The 19,214-nt window shown below is 38.7% G+C and overlaps 3 protein-coding genes across 3 annotated transcripts; all 3 read left to right on the top strand.

The window, feature by feature from the left end:
- Nucleotides 219-3,407, top strand: LOC107607058. The gene is made up of 3 exons (XM_016309047.1): nt 219-1,749; nt 1,835-2,543; nt 2,822-3,407. Exons 1-3 carry the CDS (start codon nt 219-221, stop codon nt 3,405-3,407), a joined length of 2,826 nt encoding a protein of 941 aa, XP_016164533.1.
- Nucleotides 3,563-12,542, top strand: LOC107607059. Its single transcript, XM_016309048.2, has 7 exons — nt 3,563-4,213; nt 4,597-4,844; nt 4,928-5,134; nt 5,231-5,323; nt 5,415-5,522; nt 6,086-6,256; nt 12,417-12,542. Exons 1-7 carry the CDS (start codon nt 3,565-3,567, stop codon nt 12,540-12,542), a joined length of 1,602 nt encoding a protein of 533 aa, XP_016164534.1. The 5' UTR covers nt 3,563-3,564.
- On the top strand, nt 15,150-16,313 carry LOC107607060 (uncharacterized mitochondrial protein AtMg00810-like). Its single transcript, XM_016309049.1, has 3 exons — nt 15,150-15,286; nt 15,385-15,712; nt 15,804-16,313. The coding sequence occupies exons 1-3, from the start codon at nt 15,150-15,152 to the stop codon at nt 16,311-16,313; spliced, it is 975 nt and encodes a 324-aa protein (XP_016164535.1).

Below are 19,214 nucleotides of genomic sequence, written 5' to 3'. Positions count from 1 at the left end.
ATCGAGAGATAAATTTGAGTTTAGTAACGGTTGTCAATGACTTCTTAGACTTTGCTTACTCTATTGGAAGCCCGCAAGGAGAGGAAATTTTATGCCCTTGTGCAAAGTGTTGTAATTTCTTGTGGCACAAAAAATAAACAATTTATATACATTTGATTGCTTTCGGATTTGTTAATGGTTATACGAGATGGATTCATCATGGGAAAAGCGTAGTTGGCATGGATGTTGATAGCGATAGCGATAGTGATATTGATAGTGAGATTGAGACTAACTCGTATGACGACATGGACGCCTTATTGAACGATAGATTTAGGGATGTGGCACAAGCGGAAAGGATAAAAGAAGGTATGAATGAAGAAGCAAAGAAATTCTATAACTTGGTTGAAGAGGCTAGCAAAGAACTATACCCCGGTTGCAAGAGATTTTTTACGTTGTCTTTCACCATCCGATTATACTTGTTAAAGTGTCAACATGGGTGGAGTAATGCCTCTTTTACTTCTCTCTTAGAGTTGCTAAAAGAGGTTGTTCCTAACTTAAATATTCCTACTTCTTTCAATAAAGCCAAAACTATGGTGAGAGACTTAGGTCTTGACTATAAGAAGATTGACGCATGCCCGAACGATTGCATGTTGTATTGGAAAGAGCATGAGAATGACACATCTTGTCATGAATGTGGCGCTTCTCGTTGGATTGTGCATCCTGTAGTTGAAGCTGATGTTTTGCCTTCAAAAAAATCTCACAATGTTGCTGTGAAGACGTTGCAACACTTTCCCCTAATTCCCAGGCTTCAAAGACTATTCATGTGCTCAGAAACAGCTAAAAGCATGAGGTGGCATGACGAAGAATCCAGAAAAGATGAGAAGTTAAGGCATCCCGCTGACGGCCAGTCATGGAAGGACTTTGACAATTGTCATACAAATTTTACTCTCGATCCTCGTAATGTGAGACTTGGCTTGTCAAGTGACGGATTCAATCCATATCGAACCATGAGCATATCTCATAGCACGTGGCCTGTTGTTTTAATGGCTTATAATTTGCCGCCATGGATGTCAATGAAACAAGAATACTTTATGTTGTCGTTGTTAATCCTTGGACCAAAGTTACCAAGAAATGATATAGACATTTACTTACAACCTTTGATTGAGGAGTTAAAGGAGTTGTGGGAGGTCGGGGTGGAAACATATGATGCGTCAAAAAATGAAACCTTCCCAATGTATGCAGCTCTCCTGTGGACAATAAGTGATTTTTCGGCATACGCAATGCTATCTGGTTGGAGTACAAAAGGGAAGCTAGCTTGCCCTTGTTGTAACCATGGGACTTGTTCTAACTATCTTACATATAGTCGCAAGATGTGCTACATGGGTCATCGTGCCTTTTTGCCTGAGGATCATCCATGGAGAGCTAACAAGAGATCTTTCAATGGAAAAGTAGAACATAGGCAAGCTCAACCATTATTGTCGGGTACTAAAGCTTTAAGTCAGTTGGAGTATGTGGATAATTCATTTGGGAAACTAAAACCAAAGAAAGATGGTCCATGGAAGAAGAGGTCAATATTCTTTGATTTACCTTATTGGCAGTATAACACATCACGACACAATCTAGATGTGATGCACATAGAAAAGAACATAGTTGATAGTATTCTTGGAACTCTCTTGGATATTTCTGGCAAGACAAAAGATCACACAAATGCTCGATATGACTTGCAAGAAATGGGCATTCGAAAGAACCTTCACCCCAAGAAAATAAATGGTAACAAAAAGGTGAAGCTGGCAAAGGCATGCTACTCAATGACCAATGCTGAAAAGTTAATTTTTTTGTGACGTCTTGAAGACAGCAAAGTTGCCAGATGGCTCTGCTTCAAATATTTTTTGGTGTGTGAACCTTTTAGAGAGAAGAATATCTGGTTATAAGACTCATGATGCTCATTTCATGCTTCACTATTTGTTACAAATTCCTATCAAAGGAATACTTCCAGATCAAGTTGCAGTTCCTTTGATTCGACTTGGCTCATTTTTTCGTCAATTGTGTCAAAAGTCTATCACATTACAAGAGATAGATCAATTAGAAGAGGATATTATCACAATATTATGCCAATTAGAGAGGATCTTTCCTCCTTCTTTCTTCGACATAATGATTCATTTGCCTATTCATTTGGCTAATGAAGTGAGATTGGGAGGCCCAGTTCAATTTCGGTGGATGTATCCTCCAGAAAGATACATGTGTACTTTGAAGTCCTATGTTCGAAACAGAAGTCGTCCTGAAGGATCTATTGCAGAGGCATATTTGGTTGAAGAATGTTTGACATTTTACTCGCGTTACTTACATTCTGGTGTTCAAACAAAATTGAATAGACAACCCAGAAATAATGATGAACCTAATAATTCTATGATGGAAACTACAGATGCATTTTCGAATCTATTTCCAAAAAGAGGCGTTCCTTTGGGTGCAAAGAAAGGTGAACCTTTTCTCCTTGACGACAATTCTCGAGAGCAAGTTCATAGCTACATATTATTGAATTGTCACAAAATAGACGACTATGTTAGGTAAATCATACTAATTCTACTATATTTTGGTATTTTAATTAGAAATTTTGATAGTTCTGTTTTATACTTACAAATATTATACTTTTGGGTTTTAGTGAACATGAGACTTATCAACAAGGAACAAGATAGATGAGAGCTAAAGTCCATAGCAAAAACTTTCCTACATGGTTTAAAACACGTGCCTTGCGGCATGATGTTCCAAATTGGATAAAAGAGCTCTCTAGAGGACCAACCCAATGTGCAAAAAGATATTCTGGTTACTTTATCAACGGATATAGATTTTACACTAGGCAACGTGAGGTAAGACGGAAGACACAAAATAGTGGTGTTACTTTAGTTGCATTGACGACAAGCTTTGCAAGCACAAAGGATGCAAATCCAATTCATGAAAATGTTTCTTATTATGGTAGAGTGAATGACATCATTGAGTTGGACTACTATGGAAATTTTAAGGTTACATTGTTCAAATGTGATTGGTATGAGGCTAGGGAGGATGCTTATAGCTCGACATATGTGCATTTTAACAAAAAGTGCTATCAGGAAGAGCCTTTTGTATTGGCATGTCAAGTGCACCAATGCTTCTATGTGCAAGATGCAGTTGATAAAAATAAACATTATGTAATGAAGACTGTTCCAAGGGACCTATTTAGCATAAGTGATCAAGTTGACATTGATGCTGAAGATACTTATGAAAATGAGCCATTTGATAATTCGACGGTTCCTTCTATACCTAATGATAATGGTGAAGTAGACTCGGTAAGGAATGATTTGAATGAAGTTCTCGTCGATGTTGCAAAAGAAGTCTATTTTTCCCAAGAGTATAACACAGGATCGGATGAAGAATATGATTCTGAAGACTTTTGAGTGACTTGTTTCCCTCTTTTATGGTATATAAGTCAGATTTATCGCTTTATGTTAGCAGTTTTGAACTTGATTTCTTGAACATTTTGTGATATAGAATTTGGCAATTGTTTGTTATGGTTCACTACTTGATTTACTCCTCATTTTGTTTTGCATTGAAATGAAGGAAGTATCTTCTGCTGCAAAACTAGTTCAAAATTTTATAACCAAAGGTGATAAAGGAAGTAATCAAGCCAAAATAGCACAACAGCCTAAGAGGAAGATTTTAGAAATTGGAGACAAGCAAAATAGGGAGAATTCAATGGAAGGGAGAAATAAAACACTTGTAGAAGTTGTTATGAACCGGTCTTTGAGGTCTTTCCATAACCAAGTGAGGAGTAATATTCAACTAGAAGAACAACCAATTCCTAAAAAGATGAAGAGCAAGGGAAAGTGTCCAGCAATGGCTCTTGATGCCTTTTTGCATACAGAAGGAGTAGAAGTGGAAAGACAAGAGGAAGATGACTTTGAGTCATGTGGTGAGGATGCTAGAGCTGCTGAAAAAGAACCAGCTAACTTGACAAACTCAAAAAATAACTTAAAGCGTCCAGCAATGACTCTTGATTCTTTTTTGGGTGACCAAGGAATTCATGTGGAAAGAGAAGAGGAACATATTGAAGTTCCAACTACTGAGGATGCTAGATCTAGGCCATCCCCGAATAATGGAGAAAATGCTCAATTCCCCTATGAGGAAGATTATGTTGGTGAACATGAAAGTGACAATTTTGATGTGGAAGGAGATCAAGTTATGGAAGAGGCTCATGTAAAAGGTGATGTAATTTTGTTTGTTGCTATTTGATTTACATTTTCTTTTTATCATTATCTATCATACAATTCCATATATGATTCACGGGAATAGTAACGTGCATGTACTTGTTCAATTCTATTTCCATATGAGTGTGGGGCTGCCCTCTCCGATTTCTATACTTGTTCAATTTCTATACTTGTTCAATTTTTATACTTGTTCAATTCTATTTCCATATGAGTGTGGGGCTGCCCTTTCCGATTTCTATACTTGTTCAATTTTTATATACTTGTTCAATTTCTATACTTGTTCAATTTTTATACTTGTTCAATTTCTATTTCCCTCTCCATATATGATTCACGACTGTCTTTGGTTTTAATTTGTACTATTTCTGAATTTTTGATTTAGATACTTCAACGGTTAAAAGGACTCGTGGAAAAACAAGATGCTTAAAGATTTATGCAAGAACTTGGGAAGAAAGGGAAGAAGTGACTTTTGATCAGGGAGCAGCCGTGGGGCCAACTCCTCAAAGAGTGAAGGATTTAACTAATTTTATTGGAACAATGGGAAGGAATAGTGATTTCATTACCTTGATGTACACTAATTGGAAAGCTGTGCCTAAGCATATCAAAAAGCGCATTTGGAAGTATATTAATGTAAGCTCCATTTATCTTTATTTTATGCCATATGTTAATACTCTTTTTATTCATATGATATGATGAAATTGGTGTGTTTGTAGTCAAAGTTCATTCTTCCAAAATCTTCAAAGCTATGGGTGATGACTGGTGTTCAAGGAGCATGGAAGCGTTACAAAACAAGAATCAAGAAGAAGCATTTTGAACCATATTCTGGAAATATTGAGAATATGTTGGTGAATCGTCCTTTGGAAATTCCAGAAATACAATTTTGGAAACTAATTGTATATTGGAGTATTCCAACTGTCAAAGTGAGCTAGAGAATTTCAATTATTATTATTTGATATGTTCAAGTATACTTTTTTCAATTTTTATATTTTTTTCATCATTGTTTATTTTAAACATAGGCCATGTGTGCTATAAATTCTGAAAATCGCAAGAAGCAACAATGGAGGCATAAAATGGGACCAATCAATTTTGCAAGAGTGCGTGTTGATTTGGTAAGGTCAAGTTTGAGTTAAAATTCTCTACTCGTTACTTCCCCCTAATTTTAGTATGTTATAACTTTGTAATTGCTATCTTGGTCTGTAGCGTGAGAAAAAAGAGAACAAAGAGGAACCAAATCAAGCTGAAATGTTTGTTGCAACTCGGAATGGACTAAAAGGAAAAACACTTGATGTAGAAACACAGGCTGTTATTGTAAGTTACTCTATAATTTTCTTATTTTAGATGCTATTTTATGGCTGTCATGGATGCTATTTTCTTTGCTGTTTTATGGCTATCATGATTGTTGTTATAGTATCTACTTTGTGGCTGTTTTATGGCTGTTTCATGGCTGTTTTGTGGTTGATTTAGTTGCTGTTTTATGGCTGATTTAGTTGCTATTTTATGGCTATTTTATGGCTGTCATGGATTGTTATTTTAATTGCTATTTTATGGTTGTTTTATGGCTATCGTGGTTGTTGTTTTAGTATCTCCTTTATGGCTGTTTTATGGGTGTCATGGTTGCTGTTTTATGGCTATTTTATGGTTTATTACTAACTGATTTAATTGCTGTTCTATGCCTATTTTATGCCTGTGTTATGGCTATCATGGACTGCTAATTTATGGCTGTTTTATGGCTATCATAGTTACTATTTTATGGCTGTTTCATGGCTGCTTTATGACTGATTTAGTTGCTGTTCTATGCCTATTTTATGCATGTTTTATGGCTATCATGGACTGCTATTTTATGGCTGTTTTATGGTTGTTTGTGTTTATAGGATAAACTTGATGATCTCCAAGAAGGTGGAGAAACTCCTACTAATGCATTTCAAAAAGTTTTTGGTAAAGAGAATCCAGGAAGAGTTCGATGTTTTGGAAGAACTGTTACAAAAGCTTCTCTTAAGAAAAATAAAGAAATAGATGAAATAAAAAAACAAAGTGAAGAGAAGGTAAAGAAAATATAACTCGTAAAAAGTGTTGCCATAACGTCTCATCTCAAGCGTTGTGTTTGGGTGCTCTAAGGCAACCTTTTTGCGGAGTTGCTTTATTTGCAGAAAAGGCAACATTTATTGAAGGTTGCCTTAAAAAGGGTTCCCTTTAATACACAAAAACATTGCCTTAGACCAAAGGTAACGGCCGTATAGCCAACCCCCCCCCCCAAAAAGCGTTGCTTTTTGTCGAAAAGTGTTGCCTTTTATCAAAGGCAACACTTTTCCTTATTATAGGCAACATTTTTAAAGGGTTGCCTCAGCCCGAATTTGTTGTAGTGTAGGTTCTAATATTGTTGAAAGGAGTAAAAGCTATAACAGGAATATGCATCAAGGTCAGAGAAATCAAAGATGGATGGAGCCAAGAGGATTCGATCAACCCTTTAGGCAACAACACCCTCCAAGATATCATGGACAAAGGCCATTCTACAATGCATACGAAGCTGATAGATATGGTGGACAACCTTGTAACTACCAACAAGCCCCACCCTGTGCTTATAGACCACCCTCTCAACGTAGCTTTGAACCACCACACTCACAAGTTCCTTTTCACCATTCACCACCATATGATCCTTATTTACCCCAATCCCAATCCGATTACTCTCAAACACCACCACTTCCCTATGTACCATGTCCAAATCTATCACCTCCAGAATCACAGGCTCGCCTCAAGAAAATAGTAGATCAACTTCAAACAACCCTTCATCAACTGGAGCAAGCAATAAGTCAATTATCTTCTAGACGTTCGGGCATTCAAGAACCTCCCACACCCCCATGTGGACAATCTAATGAAGAGCGTAGCATGAAGGAGATACTAGAAACTTCAGTGGACAAAACAGAGCGTGACTTCATACTGGAACAAGTAGAGGAAGCTGTCATTATAAATGAAGAAGAGTTGGTTGAAGACTTAGGAGACGCTGAACTTCCATGGGAATCCAGAGTTGTGGAGAATTCTGTCAAGGACGTTACAATTGATGCTAAGGAGGATAGTGCACAACCCCCAAGGCAAGTCTTTTATGAAGAACTAGACGGAATAATCCAAGAAGCAAGTTTCCTTCATGATGATAATCACAAGTCAAGTTCTCCTAGTAATGAACTTGCATCCGTCAGTGAATTCTCTGAGATTGAAGAACCTTATCCAAGTGAATACGAAGAAGATGCGGAGGTAGATTTCTCTCAACCTCTAGCTTATGACTTGAGTGATGAGGAAGACATAGAAGACTCTGATCAGGACGATGTTGCATTTGAAGAATTCTGCAAGGAAGTGGAGAAATTCATAGAAGAGCACAAGGGAGTAGAACTTACAGAACCACTGGACACACCTACCCCAAGGCCATTACCACCTAATACAAGCTTCAAGTGGGTACAATCCTTAACCTTTATCTTTACTTTTCCACTTGAATATGGTTTACTTGAAACAGATGGCCAGCTTAGAGCTCTCTGCGGCTTTAAGAGTAAGAGGAAAATGGCTCACACTCAGAGCTGGTGCACAAGGTTCAATAAGGTTCCATGCTTCAACTCGAAGTGCACGGATTGGTCTCATGTTCAATCGAATGGATCTCGGAAAATATTTGGTCATCATGGTGAGAATCTAATTTCTAAACTGCCCGGATGAAAAAATATAGGTCAAGACAAAGGTGGATTTAAAAGCAAAGTTTGGGATCTTGAAATCTATTCTGACATTCGTCACCCTGGGAGCCTGAGAATCTATTTGAAGCTGCTTAGAAGCTTTACATGCCTAGTTTGGGACCCCGGAAGCTGTTGGCATTCCAAGCATTGGTGGAGATTTCTGGATGAATTTAAGCATAAGCCACTATAACAGGAAGCTCACCATATGTCCAACTTAAGGACTTTAAATAAAAGTGCTAGGTGGGAGACAACCCACCATGGTATGGTCGTTTCTTTTTCAGTTTTATTTCATGTTATTTATTTTTATTCTTTTTTCAATTGAACTTGAATATTATTCATTAGCATTGCATACTGCATAATTGCATAATTGCATATAAAAAAAAGGCGTGTGACGCGACCGCATTGCTCATGCGATCGCGTCAGTTGCGAAAAACCACCTCCCACGCATCCGCGTCATTCACGCGGCCGCGTGATCTGGAGATCGGCGTAAAGATCCAACGCCCAGAAAGTTGGGCAAGAATCGTGCAGCTGTTGTGCGTTTCGCACAAAACGACCAACGCGGTCGCGTCCCTGACGCGATCGCGTCACTTGCACAACACCCATGCCACGCGATAGCGTGAGCGATGCGTTCGCGTCACGCGGATATCATGACACCCCAGTGGAGACAGAGAGTTGCGCTGAAATGACGCTGGAATTGTGCGTTTAGCACAATTTCCAGCGACGCGATCGCGTGCCTCACGCGATCGCGTTATTAATCCTTTTACCCATTCCATGCGATCGTGCCACCCAAGCGATCGCGTCAACCCCCATTCCACCCCAGCCACGCGATCGCGTGGATTCAAATTCATTAACCCCCCACTGACGTGAAACCCTACCCTGTCGCGCCCCCCCAACCCCTTTCTTCTTCCTCTTCTCTGCAACCCCCCTCTCCACCCCTCGCCACCCACAACCACCACCACCGGCCGCACCACCGTCGACCACCCAGCCACGACCGCGACGCCACCCCCCTTCTTCCTTCCCTCTCCTTCTTCTTCTTTTCTTCTCTTCTTCCCTCCACCACCGCTGCCCCCTCCGCAATCACCACCCCCACCGCGCCACTATCACCGCCACATAACCCACCACCAACACCCTCACCCCATCCTTTCCTTCCCCCTTAACACCTACCCCTCCTATTACCTCTACCACCACTGCACCTCCACCTGCCTCAGACCCAAACAGCAACCCCTGCCACCGGCCAGCCATTCACCGTCGCGCCAACCGCCATCACCGCCGCGTCAGCCACCACCGCAACCACCCCCCCAGCCATCTCTCAGTCCCTTAGCTTAGTTCATATGCCTACCAGGTTCCGCCGAACCCCACTCTTATTTCAATTCGTAGTCAATTGCAATTTTTTTTTTTCGTTTCTGTTTACATTTAGACTAGTTAGAAATGCATGTTGTAGTGGATTCTAGGTGGTTAGGTAGCCTAGGATGTGGTTAGTGGATTTACCTCGTGCACCGCCTATTTCAGCAGCTAGACCAGATGAAGCGCCGCAACCGGCGCCGATATGAGAGATCTGAGCGTCGCAGCAAGCAACGCTATGAGCACCTAAAGCTGATGATACGATCTGGCGGCAACATCCCCTCCGAGCCTGACACACCATCAGAGCCATCTGAGGAGGAGGCGGATGATCATGAGGCAGAGACCCATCCACGGAGAGAGGCTGAGCAGGCAGGCCCAGAGCAGGCTGCGCCACAGCAGGAGGCCCCGCATTAGATTCAGGCTGCAGACCCAGAGGTTCCTATTGAGTCAGCACCTCCTCTGCAGCAGGCAGACCCTCAGGCCACCACCACAGTGACTCCAGCCACACATCATTCCAGTGATGACACTCCTTCACACCCTGCTTGAGTGAGCATCGAGGACGATGCTTTATATTAAGTATGGGGAGGTCGCCATCTCTGGCGTATTTTTCTTGGTGAACCACTACAGACTCTTTTTATTTTATTACTTTTCTGTATTTTGATTTTTATTTTTATTCCTCAGTACTTATACATTGCTCTTTTCATGTATTTTTACTCTATTTTCTGCATTTTGCACTTTAGTTCATATTTTAGCCAGTTAGTTTAGTTGCAATTCTAACTTATTAGCTATAGAATATGTGGATTAATTAGTATAGTTTACCCTTTTAGCATATGATGAGTTTGGTTTAAATTGAAAATAAAAAGGAAGTAAACTAGAGACTTTAACATAATAAAAACAATCCACACCTTGTATATAGCATTACATGTTAGTTAGTTAACAACATTTCATCAAGGAGAAACACTAAAACTTTAAAGCCACCCTAAGGTTTACATTGAGAATAATGGGAACTCTTAATTTTTCACTTGCATGACATATATAACTGAGATATGATTTTTGAGCTAGAGAACACACAGCCTGTGAGTTTTGAGCTTAATTGTATGGTTACATTCAAACCATAATATTTTATTCCTGTGTGTTTCGCCCTTCTTTTTTTATTCTGATGTTCTTTACTTTGTTTTAATCTATATATCCAATTATAGAATATGGATACATACCAAGAAAGTGATTGAAGCCATTGTTTGATTCTAGCTCACTTATCCCAAAATTAGCCTACCTTTTACATCACCCTTGTTAGCCCCCTTGAGCTTTTAATCCCCTCTTGTTCTATAAACCACAATACTAGCCTTAAGCAGAAAAACAAAATAAAAAAATTCCAAGTTGAATCATTGGTTAGCTTAAGAATGAAATTGTGTATTGTTTAAGTGTGGGGAACCTTATGGGAACATGGATTATAGAAACAAAGGTAGAAAGTTAAAAAGAATAAAGACATTTCAAAATAAAAGTTTTGGAAGCATGCTCATGTGAAATCAAAACAATTAAATTACCATGTGCATAAAAAAAATGTATTTAAATAAAGGGGATACAAAAAATTCTCCAATTGCAAAATAAAAGGAATCAATGCACATGGGACAAAAGTTAAAGTTAATATATGAGCTTGCAATACAAAGTGAGAAAATTTGGGTAAATAGGTAAAGAAACCTTTGAATTACAAAATATGTATGTTAGGTGAGATCTTAGACTAATCAAAGATTCACTTATTAGCTCACTTAACCTTATACATATACCCTTATCTTTACCTTGACCCCATTACAACCTTAAATAAAGACCTCATGATTTTTGTATGTCTGTATTCTGTAATTGTTGATTGGTTAGATGAAGAACAAAGTTATAGAAAGTAAGGATAAAAAGAAGAATAGAGTGATCAACCCAATAAACACTGAGTGACTAGAGAGGATCTTCTAAGGCAGGAATGACTTAAAGGATGGAAAGGAAACATACAAAAATGGAAGAAAAGCACAAAATGGAGTTTTTGAAGAAACTGGCAGCGACGCGAACGCGTGGGCTACGCAGCCGCATGCCTGGCGCGAAAAGATAGCAACGCGAACGCGTGACTGACGCGATCACGCGCCACGAGCAAAACGCAGATGATACAGACGCATGACCGAAGCGAACGCGTGATAAGGAAAAATCCAGATGACGCGACCGCGTGACCCACGCGGACGCGTGACAGAGGCCACGCACCAGAAATTACAAAAAACGCTCCCAGCGATTTCTGAAGCCCTTTTTGGCCCAAATCCAAGTCCAGAAGGCACAGATCAGAGGTTATGAAGTGGCGGAATGCATCCATTCAGAGGAAACTCTCCAATTATTCACTTTTCATGATTTAGATGTAGTTTTTATAGAGAGGTTCTCTCCTCTCTCTCTTAGAATTAGGATTTAGGATTTTTCTCGCTTTCATGATTGCCCCTTTCTATCAGGTTCAACATTCCTTTTAATTAATTATTTTCTCAATTTAATTTATGAATTTTTCTATGTTACAGATTATTCTTTTAATTAATGTTATTTGAGGTATTTCAGTTTATGATTGCTCTCTTTTATTTATGTTACTGTTACTTCCAATCTAAAGATATTTTTATTCGAGTAGATTTACTTTTCCCCTTTTGGTCTTGGTTAAGAAATCAGTAACTCAGGAGTTATCAAACTCAACGTGATCGATAATTGTTATCTTTGCTAATTGAATTGAACTTCAATAATTCCAGTCCTTTCTTAGGAATTGACTAGAACCTGAAGATCAGACTAATCAATCCACTTGAACTTCCCTTGCTTTAGTAAAGGCTAACTAAGTGGGATTAAGACTCAATTCTCATCACCATTGATATACCAAAATTTTATTTTACATCCATTTACTTATTTTAATTGCAATTTAAATTACTTGCTCCTTACTTTCAAAACCCCAATTTACAATCTTCATAACCAATAATAAGAACATACTTCCCTGCAGTTCCTTGAGAAGACGACCCGAGGTTTAAATACTTCGGTTATCAATTTATTTAGGGGTTTGTTACTTGTGACAACCAAAACGTTTGTAAGAAAGGACTTTTGTTGGTTTAGAAACTATACTTGCAACGAGGATCTATTTGCGAATTTCTAGATCACGCAAAAGTTCTCTCTTCAGGATGCTTTAGAGGTGGACGTACCAGAGGATTCAGAGGCGGAGGCGGCAGATCCTCGTAGTGGCAAGGAAACTAGCCCCAATGCCAAGTGTGTGGAACGATAGGACACATTGCTCTACAATGCTACCACCGCTTGACCAGAGCTTTACCAATCCACAACTTCAACCTCTAAATACGGCACCTCATCCCTCCATGGCATTCCACAATGGCAACTAGATGCAACACCACACACCACAATCTGGTCCTCACCAGCCTGTTGCTCAAAGTCCTTAGGCCTACCTTGCCTCGCCTTTTGCAATACCTGATGCCGGCTGGTACCCGGACTACGGTGCATCACATCACATTACCTTCGATCAGAGCAACCTCAACACAGGATCAGATTATGATGGATCGCAATAGGTGTATGGAGGTAATGGTCAAGGTATGAAAATTACACATATTAGAAATTCTATAATGCATGCATCTCTATCAAATAGATCTTTTAAACTATAGAACCTGCTTCATGTTCCCAACATTTCAAAAAATTTAATAAGCATAGCTAAGTTTCTCCTAGACAACTGCATTTTCTTTGAGTTTTGGCCTTATCTATGCAAAGTGAAATGTCAGATAACCAGATAGATTCTACTATAAGGACTTCTTAAGGATGGCCTCTACAGATTTAAAGGAAATTCAATAAATACAAATTCCAACACAACACACAATATCCCACAGTCCCTTTATACACCAGTCAGTGTGAACACCACAACTCAAGCATCTATAAAAACTAGAAAAATAAACATAAACACCTCTTCAACCTCAGAAAAAATAGAACCATCTCTCCATGCCACTACAATTCCTGAATCTGATGCTGACCGCATGGCTCCTGATTCTGCAGCAATCACAAATGTGAACAAAAGTGAAAATCACAACTCTATAGGAAATATATGTGCAAGCAATACTTGTAAGAATAGCAACCAAGCTATGCAGTTATGGCATCGAAAACTTGGTCACTCGAGTGATAAATAGTAAGCCTTGTTATAAAAGAATGTAATACCCCCTCATGAATCAATAAATAAAGAGAATTCTATTCCTACTTTGTGTCATGCATGCTGCATTAGTAAATTACATCAGTTACCCCACCCTGAGTCCCACACAACCTACGAACCTCTGGAACTTGTATTCTCAGAAATTTGGAGACCAGCCTCTGTTTATAGTAGACTAGGCCATCGATATTACATCTGTTTCATTGATGCAAGTACTAGGTATACCTGCACCTATCTGTTAGAAACAAAGGGCCAAGCCTTTGACATGTTTGTGAAATTTAAAGCGCTCATTGAAAACAGAACAGATTTGAAGATTAAATCCTTCCAAACGGACAATGCAAAGGAATATCTCCCAACTGCGTTCAAAGCTTATCTTACCTCTAATGGAATCCACCACAGGTTAACCTGCCTCTACTCCCATCAACCAACAGGACTGTTAAAAGAAAACATCGCCACATCACTGAACTACTCTCACTCTACTTGCCCAAGCATCCCTACCCTTATCTTTCTGGGGAGATGCTACCCTCTCTGCCATTTACCTCATTAACAGATTACCCAGCCCTATACTCTCCTACAAGTCTCCATTAGAACTCCTCACTGGGTTAAAACCTGACTACTCATTTCTCAAACCATTTGGTTGTACATGCTACCCCCTACTCAAGCACCATAAGCCTCACAAATTTTATCACAAGTCTTACCAATGTATCTTCATTGGGTACACAGACAACTAGAAAGGGTATTGATTTCTATCCCCATTAGGAAAGGAGTTCGTCTCTAGAGATGTAATCTTTAATGAATTTGAATTTCCATTCCCCCATCGCTTCCCAGCCTTATCTGAATCTCCTCCGGCACCACCGATTCCCGCCCACTCGCGTCCCCTCCTACTCTCACTTCTTGTTCTGCCTACCCAACATCTCCCTCAACCCTCTAGCTCCTCCCCTAACCGTCCCTACCCTGTTCATATACCTACTGTTTCTGCACCTTCCCTCCCTCATCCCTCTAACCCCTCTCCTGACCATCCCTACCCAGTCCCTAAACCCACCATTCCTACACTCATATACCAGCCCCCAATCCTATGCATTCATCATATAGAATTTCCAATACTAATAGTAATTTCATATCTGTGTCTCAACTTCCTGCATCTGTTTGTTATATTGATTCTTCTAATGTTGTGGTTGAAGGTTCTTCGAGTTCTAACGCCCCTGCAAGTGTTGCTTTGAGAGATTTGCATGTACCGTACCCGCTGCCTGTAGGAGTCCCCCCAGCGAACAACCACCCAATGCAGACTCGGAGCAAATTGGGAATTTTCAAGCCACACACGTATGCAGTGGTGGTCCGTGAGGGTACCCAGGTTCTGTGCGACTGTGCTCCTGGGATGCTGGGTGATGTTGATTTGGCCCCTCCTGCTCATGTGGTGGCGGTGGCTGTTAGTTCTGGGTGGCGCGGTTCTACTTCTGCGATGACAACGTTGGTTGCAGCTGCTGAGCCAGTCGGCGACAGAGGCTGTTCTGGTCCTCAAGCCCTTGTGGCGGTGGCAGCTGGTGTTTCTGGCAATCCCACGCGAACCCTAGTCTCTGCAGCGGTGATGGTTGATGCCTCTCACCCGATGCTTCAAATCCCTAGCTCGGTTGATGAGTTGCTACGCAGTTCCATTAGTGCGAGGCAATGGAGGAAGAATTTGATGCCCTAATGCGTAACAACACATGGCGTCGCACCGACAGGCCTACATACACAGCCCCTGTCATCGGCTTCAAGTGGGTGTTTCGCATTAAAAAGCATCTTGACGGCACTGTACAGAAGTACAAGGTGAGGCTTGTCGCGAAGGGGTTTCATCAAAAGGAGGGCATCAATTTTGACCAAGTCTTTAGTCCCGTGGCTAAACCGGCCACTGTTTGGATAGTATTGAGCATTGCACTTGCCAAAGGCTGCGGGTTCCCCAGTATGACTTCAATAATGCTTTTCTTAACGGTGACCTAGAGGAAGAGACCTTTATGACTCAGCCTGAAGGATCGATCTCATCTGCTTACCCTCAACATGTCTGTCAACTCCAGCGATCCCTCTATGGCCTAAAGCAGGCTCTAAGAGCCTGGTTCACAAAACTAAAGCACACCCTTCACTTATTTGGCTTTCAGAACACCAAATCAGACACTACGCTCTTCACTAAGTTCACCGCCATCTCAGCTACATTCATTTTTGTGTATGTTGATGATATCTTAGTCACTAGCTCCTCTGACTCTGAAATTCAGGACCTGGTCAGGCAGTTACACTCTACTTTCTCTCTTAAAGACCTTGGTGAGATGAGCTACTTTCTAGGCATTGAAGTGGTGAGACACCATGATGCAGAAATTCACCTCTCAGACCAAATATGTCACAGACCTTCTCCATAAAGTTGAAATGTCCAATGCAAAACATATGCCTACTCCCATGACCTCTGGTCTGAAGCTGTCAGCCCATGGAGGAGAACCCTTCTCCAAGCCAGCCCTATATCGATCCCTTGTTGGTGGGCTCCAATATGCTACAATCACACGCCCTGATATCTCTTATGTCGTCAATAAGGTCTCTCAGTTCATGCATTATCCTCTTGAAAGTCATTGGAAGGCAGTGAAGCGAATTTTATGCCATCTTGCTGGAACAGTTCACCATGGTCTTCGCTTCCAAAAGTCGAAAGATTGCAGACTTTACGGGTTCTGTGACTCGAACTGGGGAAGTGATGTGGATGATAGGAAATCAACCAGTGGATTTTGTGTGTACCTAGGACCAAATCTTGTCTCTTGGTCCAACCGAAAGCAAACAACAGTGTCCAGAAACTCTACAGAGGCAGAGTACAGAAGCCTTTCTGCAGGACTCACATAAATTATATGGATCCAAAATCTTCTTACTAAAATGCATGTTATATGTACAGTCATACAAAATTTTTATTGTGACATCCAGAATGCAGTAGCTGCTAATCCCGTGCTACACATCAAAAGCAAGCACTTTGAGTTGAATCTCCATTTTGTCAAAGACTATATCACCCAAAAAAAGATCATCATCCAACATATCTCAGCTCAAGATCAAATTGCTGACACACTGACTAAGCCACTCTCAGCACCACAATTTTTGCAGCTCAGAGCCAATTAGGGTAGCTGAAAGAAACCAAGGTAGCAAACCCATGAAGCAGCAGAGTTGATATAAGTACAGTTAGAGAAGCATGAAAGAATTGTATAAGATGCTGACTCAATAAAGCATTTAGAAGCTAAAAGGCAGTTAGAGATTAGAAGAGTGTAAAAATTTATTGTTAGAGACTAACTTTCTAACTCATCAAATCTAAAAGCTGTGCATAAATACCATGTACGTAAAGATCTCTAAATTGTTGAATGTAAAACTATAATCACTCACTAATTTTTTCGTTCTCTCTCGTTTTTTATCTTTTTTTTTTTTATTCTTTATCAACAGTTTCTAGTACTTTATAGTTTCTAACGCTTTGGCTATTAATAAGACTATTAGTAACAATAATGTTTTCGACAATAACTTATACTAAATTATATTAGAAAAAATGTTTTTCATTTTACTCACAAGTCACAAATCATAATTTAAAGCCAAATTTATAGGAATATTCTATTTTATTGTACTTGTGAACTACATTTTTATGTATTTGTTTCGCTTATTCATAAATCACAGTTTAAAACTAATATGTAAGATTTATAATATAATTTTTGTTTAGTCAATAAATCGTAGTTTTAAACCATAATTTATATATTTTTTTTAATTTGTGGTTTTAAATCACGATTGATGAGAATTGAGAATGACGCAGTTCCAAAGTATGTTCAATGGCCGCCGGCTAATACACCACTGTCATGTTACCTTATACAAACATTTAAAAGACCACCGCAAGTTGTATATGGTTTATTTTTATATGATTTGTGTTAATAATGCTGTTAAGGGAATTGAGTGCGTGATTTACCAAAATATGAGTTTACATTAATTATAAGATGAGATTATTTGGTTGGAATTTTTTAACGTGGGTTAATTTTAGTACCATTTTTTATGTGCACTTTTTTTTAAGAGTAATTCTTGGCATAAAAGCGATTAAGGTTTGTAAGCCTTACAAGTTCAATTAAAACTAACGCTTAAAACACGCTTCGAACCATTCTTTTTCCTCTTCGTCTTCTCCTTCTTCTTTTCTTTCGTTTCTTGCCTTCTCTTTTTCCTTCTTCTTCTTCTTCTTGCTGCACGTTCTTCTTCCTCTTACTCTTCTTCTTCTCCTTTTCTTTCGTTTCTGCACGTTCTTCATCGTCTTCCTCTTCTTCTTCATTTACGTTCTTTCTCTCTGTTTTATCTTTTTTTTTTCGATTTTTCATGGTGAAATCGTTTTTGAAGAAGAAGAAGCAGTAGAAGATGAGGAGGAGAAAGAGAAAGAGTTCTGAAATATGCATAAGATGTATTTTAACAAATTTTGGGTGTATTTTCTGTAATCCTTTGGGTGTATTTCTATAATCGTTTGGGTAAATTCCTGTAACCGTTTGGGTGTATTTCTGTAATCATTTTGGGTGTACTTCTGTAATCGTTTGGGTGTATTTCTGAAATTCTATTATCTTCAAAAGGATTACAGAAATATACCCAAAGGATTACGAAAAATACACCCAAAGTATTTAAGAAATACACCCAAAATTCGTTGCATAATTCAGAACTCTTTCTCTTTCTCCTCATCTTCTGCTGCTTCTTCTTCTTCAAAACGATTTCAAAGCTTGATTTTAGAAACTATGAAAATCGAAAAAAAAACGAAGAGGAAGAGGAAGAGAAGAAGAAGAAGAAGAACCGTTCTGAGTGTAGCGCTTTGAAAATAGGAAACGTTGAATAACGCATTAAAAGGCTTAGTAACTTGTAAGACTTGTAAGTCAAAAAGACTTGTATGTGTAGCACTCTTCTTCTTTTAATAGTATAAAAACAATTATTTTATTTTCTCGAATTCTTTATTAGTTATTTTTAATATAAAAAATAAAAAAGTCCAAATGGACATGTCAAAATCATTGTACGTATTTTATTTTTTATTTTAATTGATTTGCAATGATATTTTTATTCAAATTTTTTATGACCAATTAACCCACTAACTAATCTACCAAAAAGTGAATCGAAATAAAATTTTGGTCTGACCACCTTTTACGCAAATTAGATCGCGAAGTGGGACAATCATGCCCATTTGCAATCTTTAATATCACACACATAAAATTGTTTTTCTTAAAAAATATAAAATCTACTATGAGGTGTCGTCGCAAGAAGTCAACTATCGTGGACACAAACTACCACACATTCTTCAACTCTCGTGCTCATCATTCAGAGCAATATATGATATGTTATCCATGAAACATTTATAGACCATGGTGTTATCATATATGCATAAATAAAAAAAATTTCGTAATTAAACTTAAGTCATTTACTTGTTTGTGTGGTATATTATAGTGTGAAATTACTTTCAATTTGTGTTGTGCAATAATATTATGGTTTAATTTAAGCTTTTGTTTTAGAACTGTGTTATGATTTTATCTCATCATTTTCTCTTAGATATCAAGTTGATCTATTTTTATTTATTATTATTGAAACGTGTGTGATATAAAATTTGTAAAAAAAAAAAACTCTCACACTTAATTTATTTTATTGTAGTCTTTTATCTCTTCTATTTCTTTTTATTTTCTTCTTATTCATTTTATTTTTTTTAAATATCATATAATTTATTATAATTTATACCAATTAATTAATTATAATTCATTATATAAG

Source organism: Arachis ipaensis, chromosome B07 (genome assembly GCF_000816755.2).
Source record: "Arachis ipaensis cultivar K30076 chromosome B07, Araip1.1, whole genome shotgun sequence".
Taxonomy (NCBI): Eukaryota; Viridiplantae; Streptophyta; class Magnoliopsida; order Fabales; family Fabaceae; genus Arachis; species Arachis ipaensis.
This window is presented reverse-complemented; position numbering and strand designations above follow the sequence as displayed.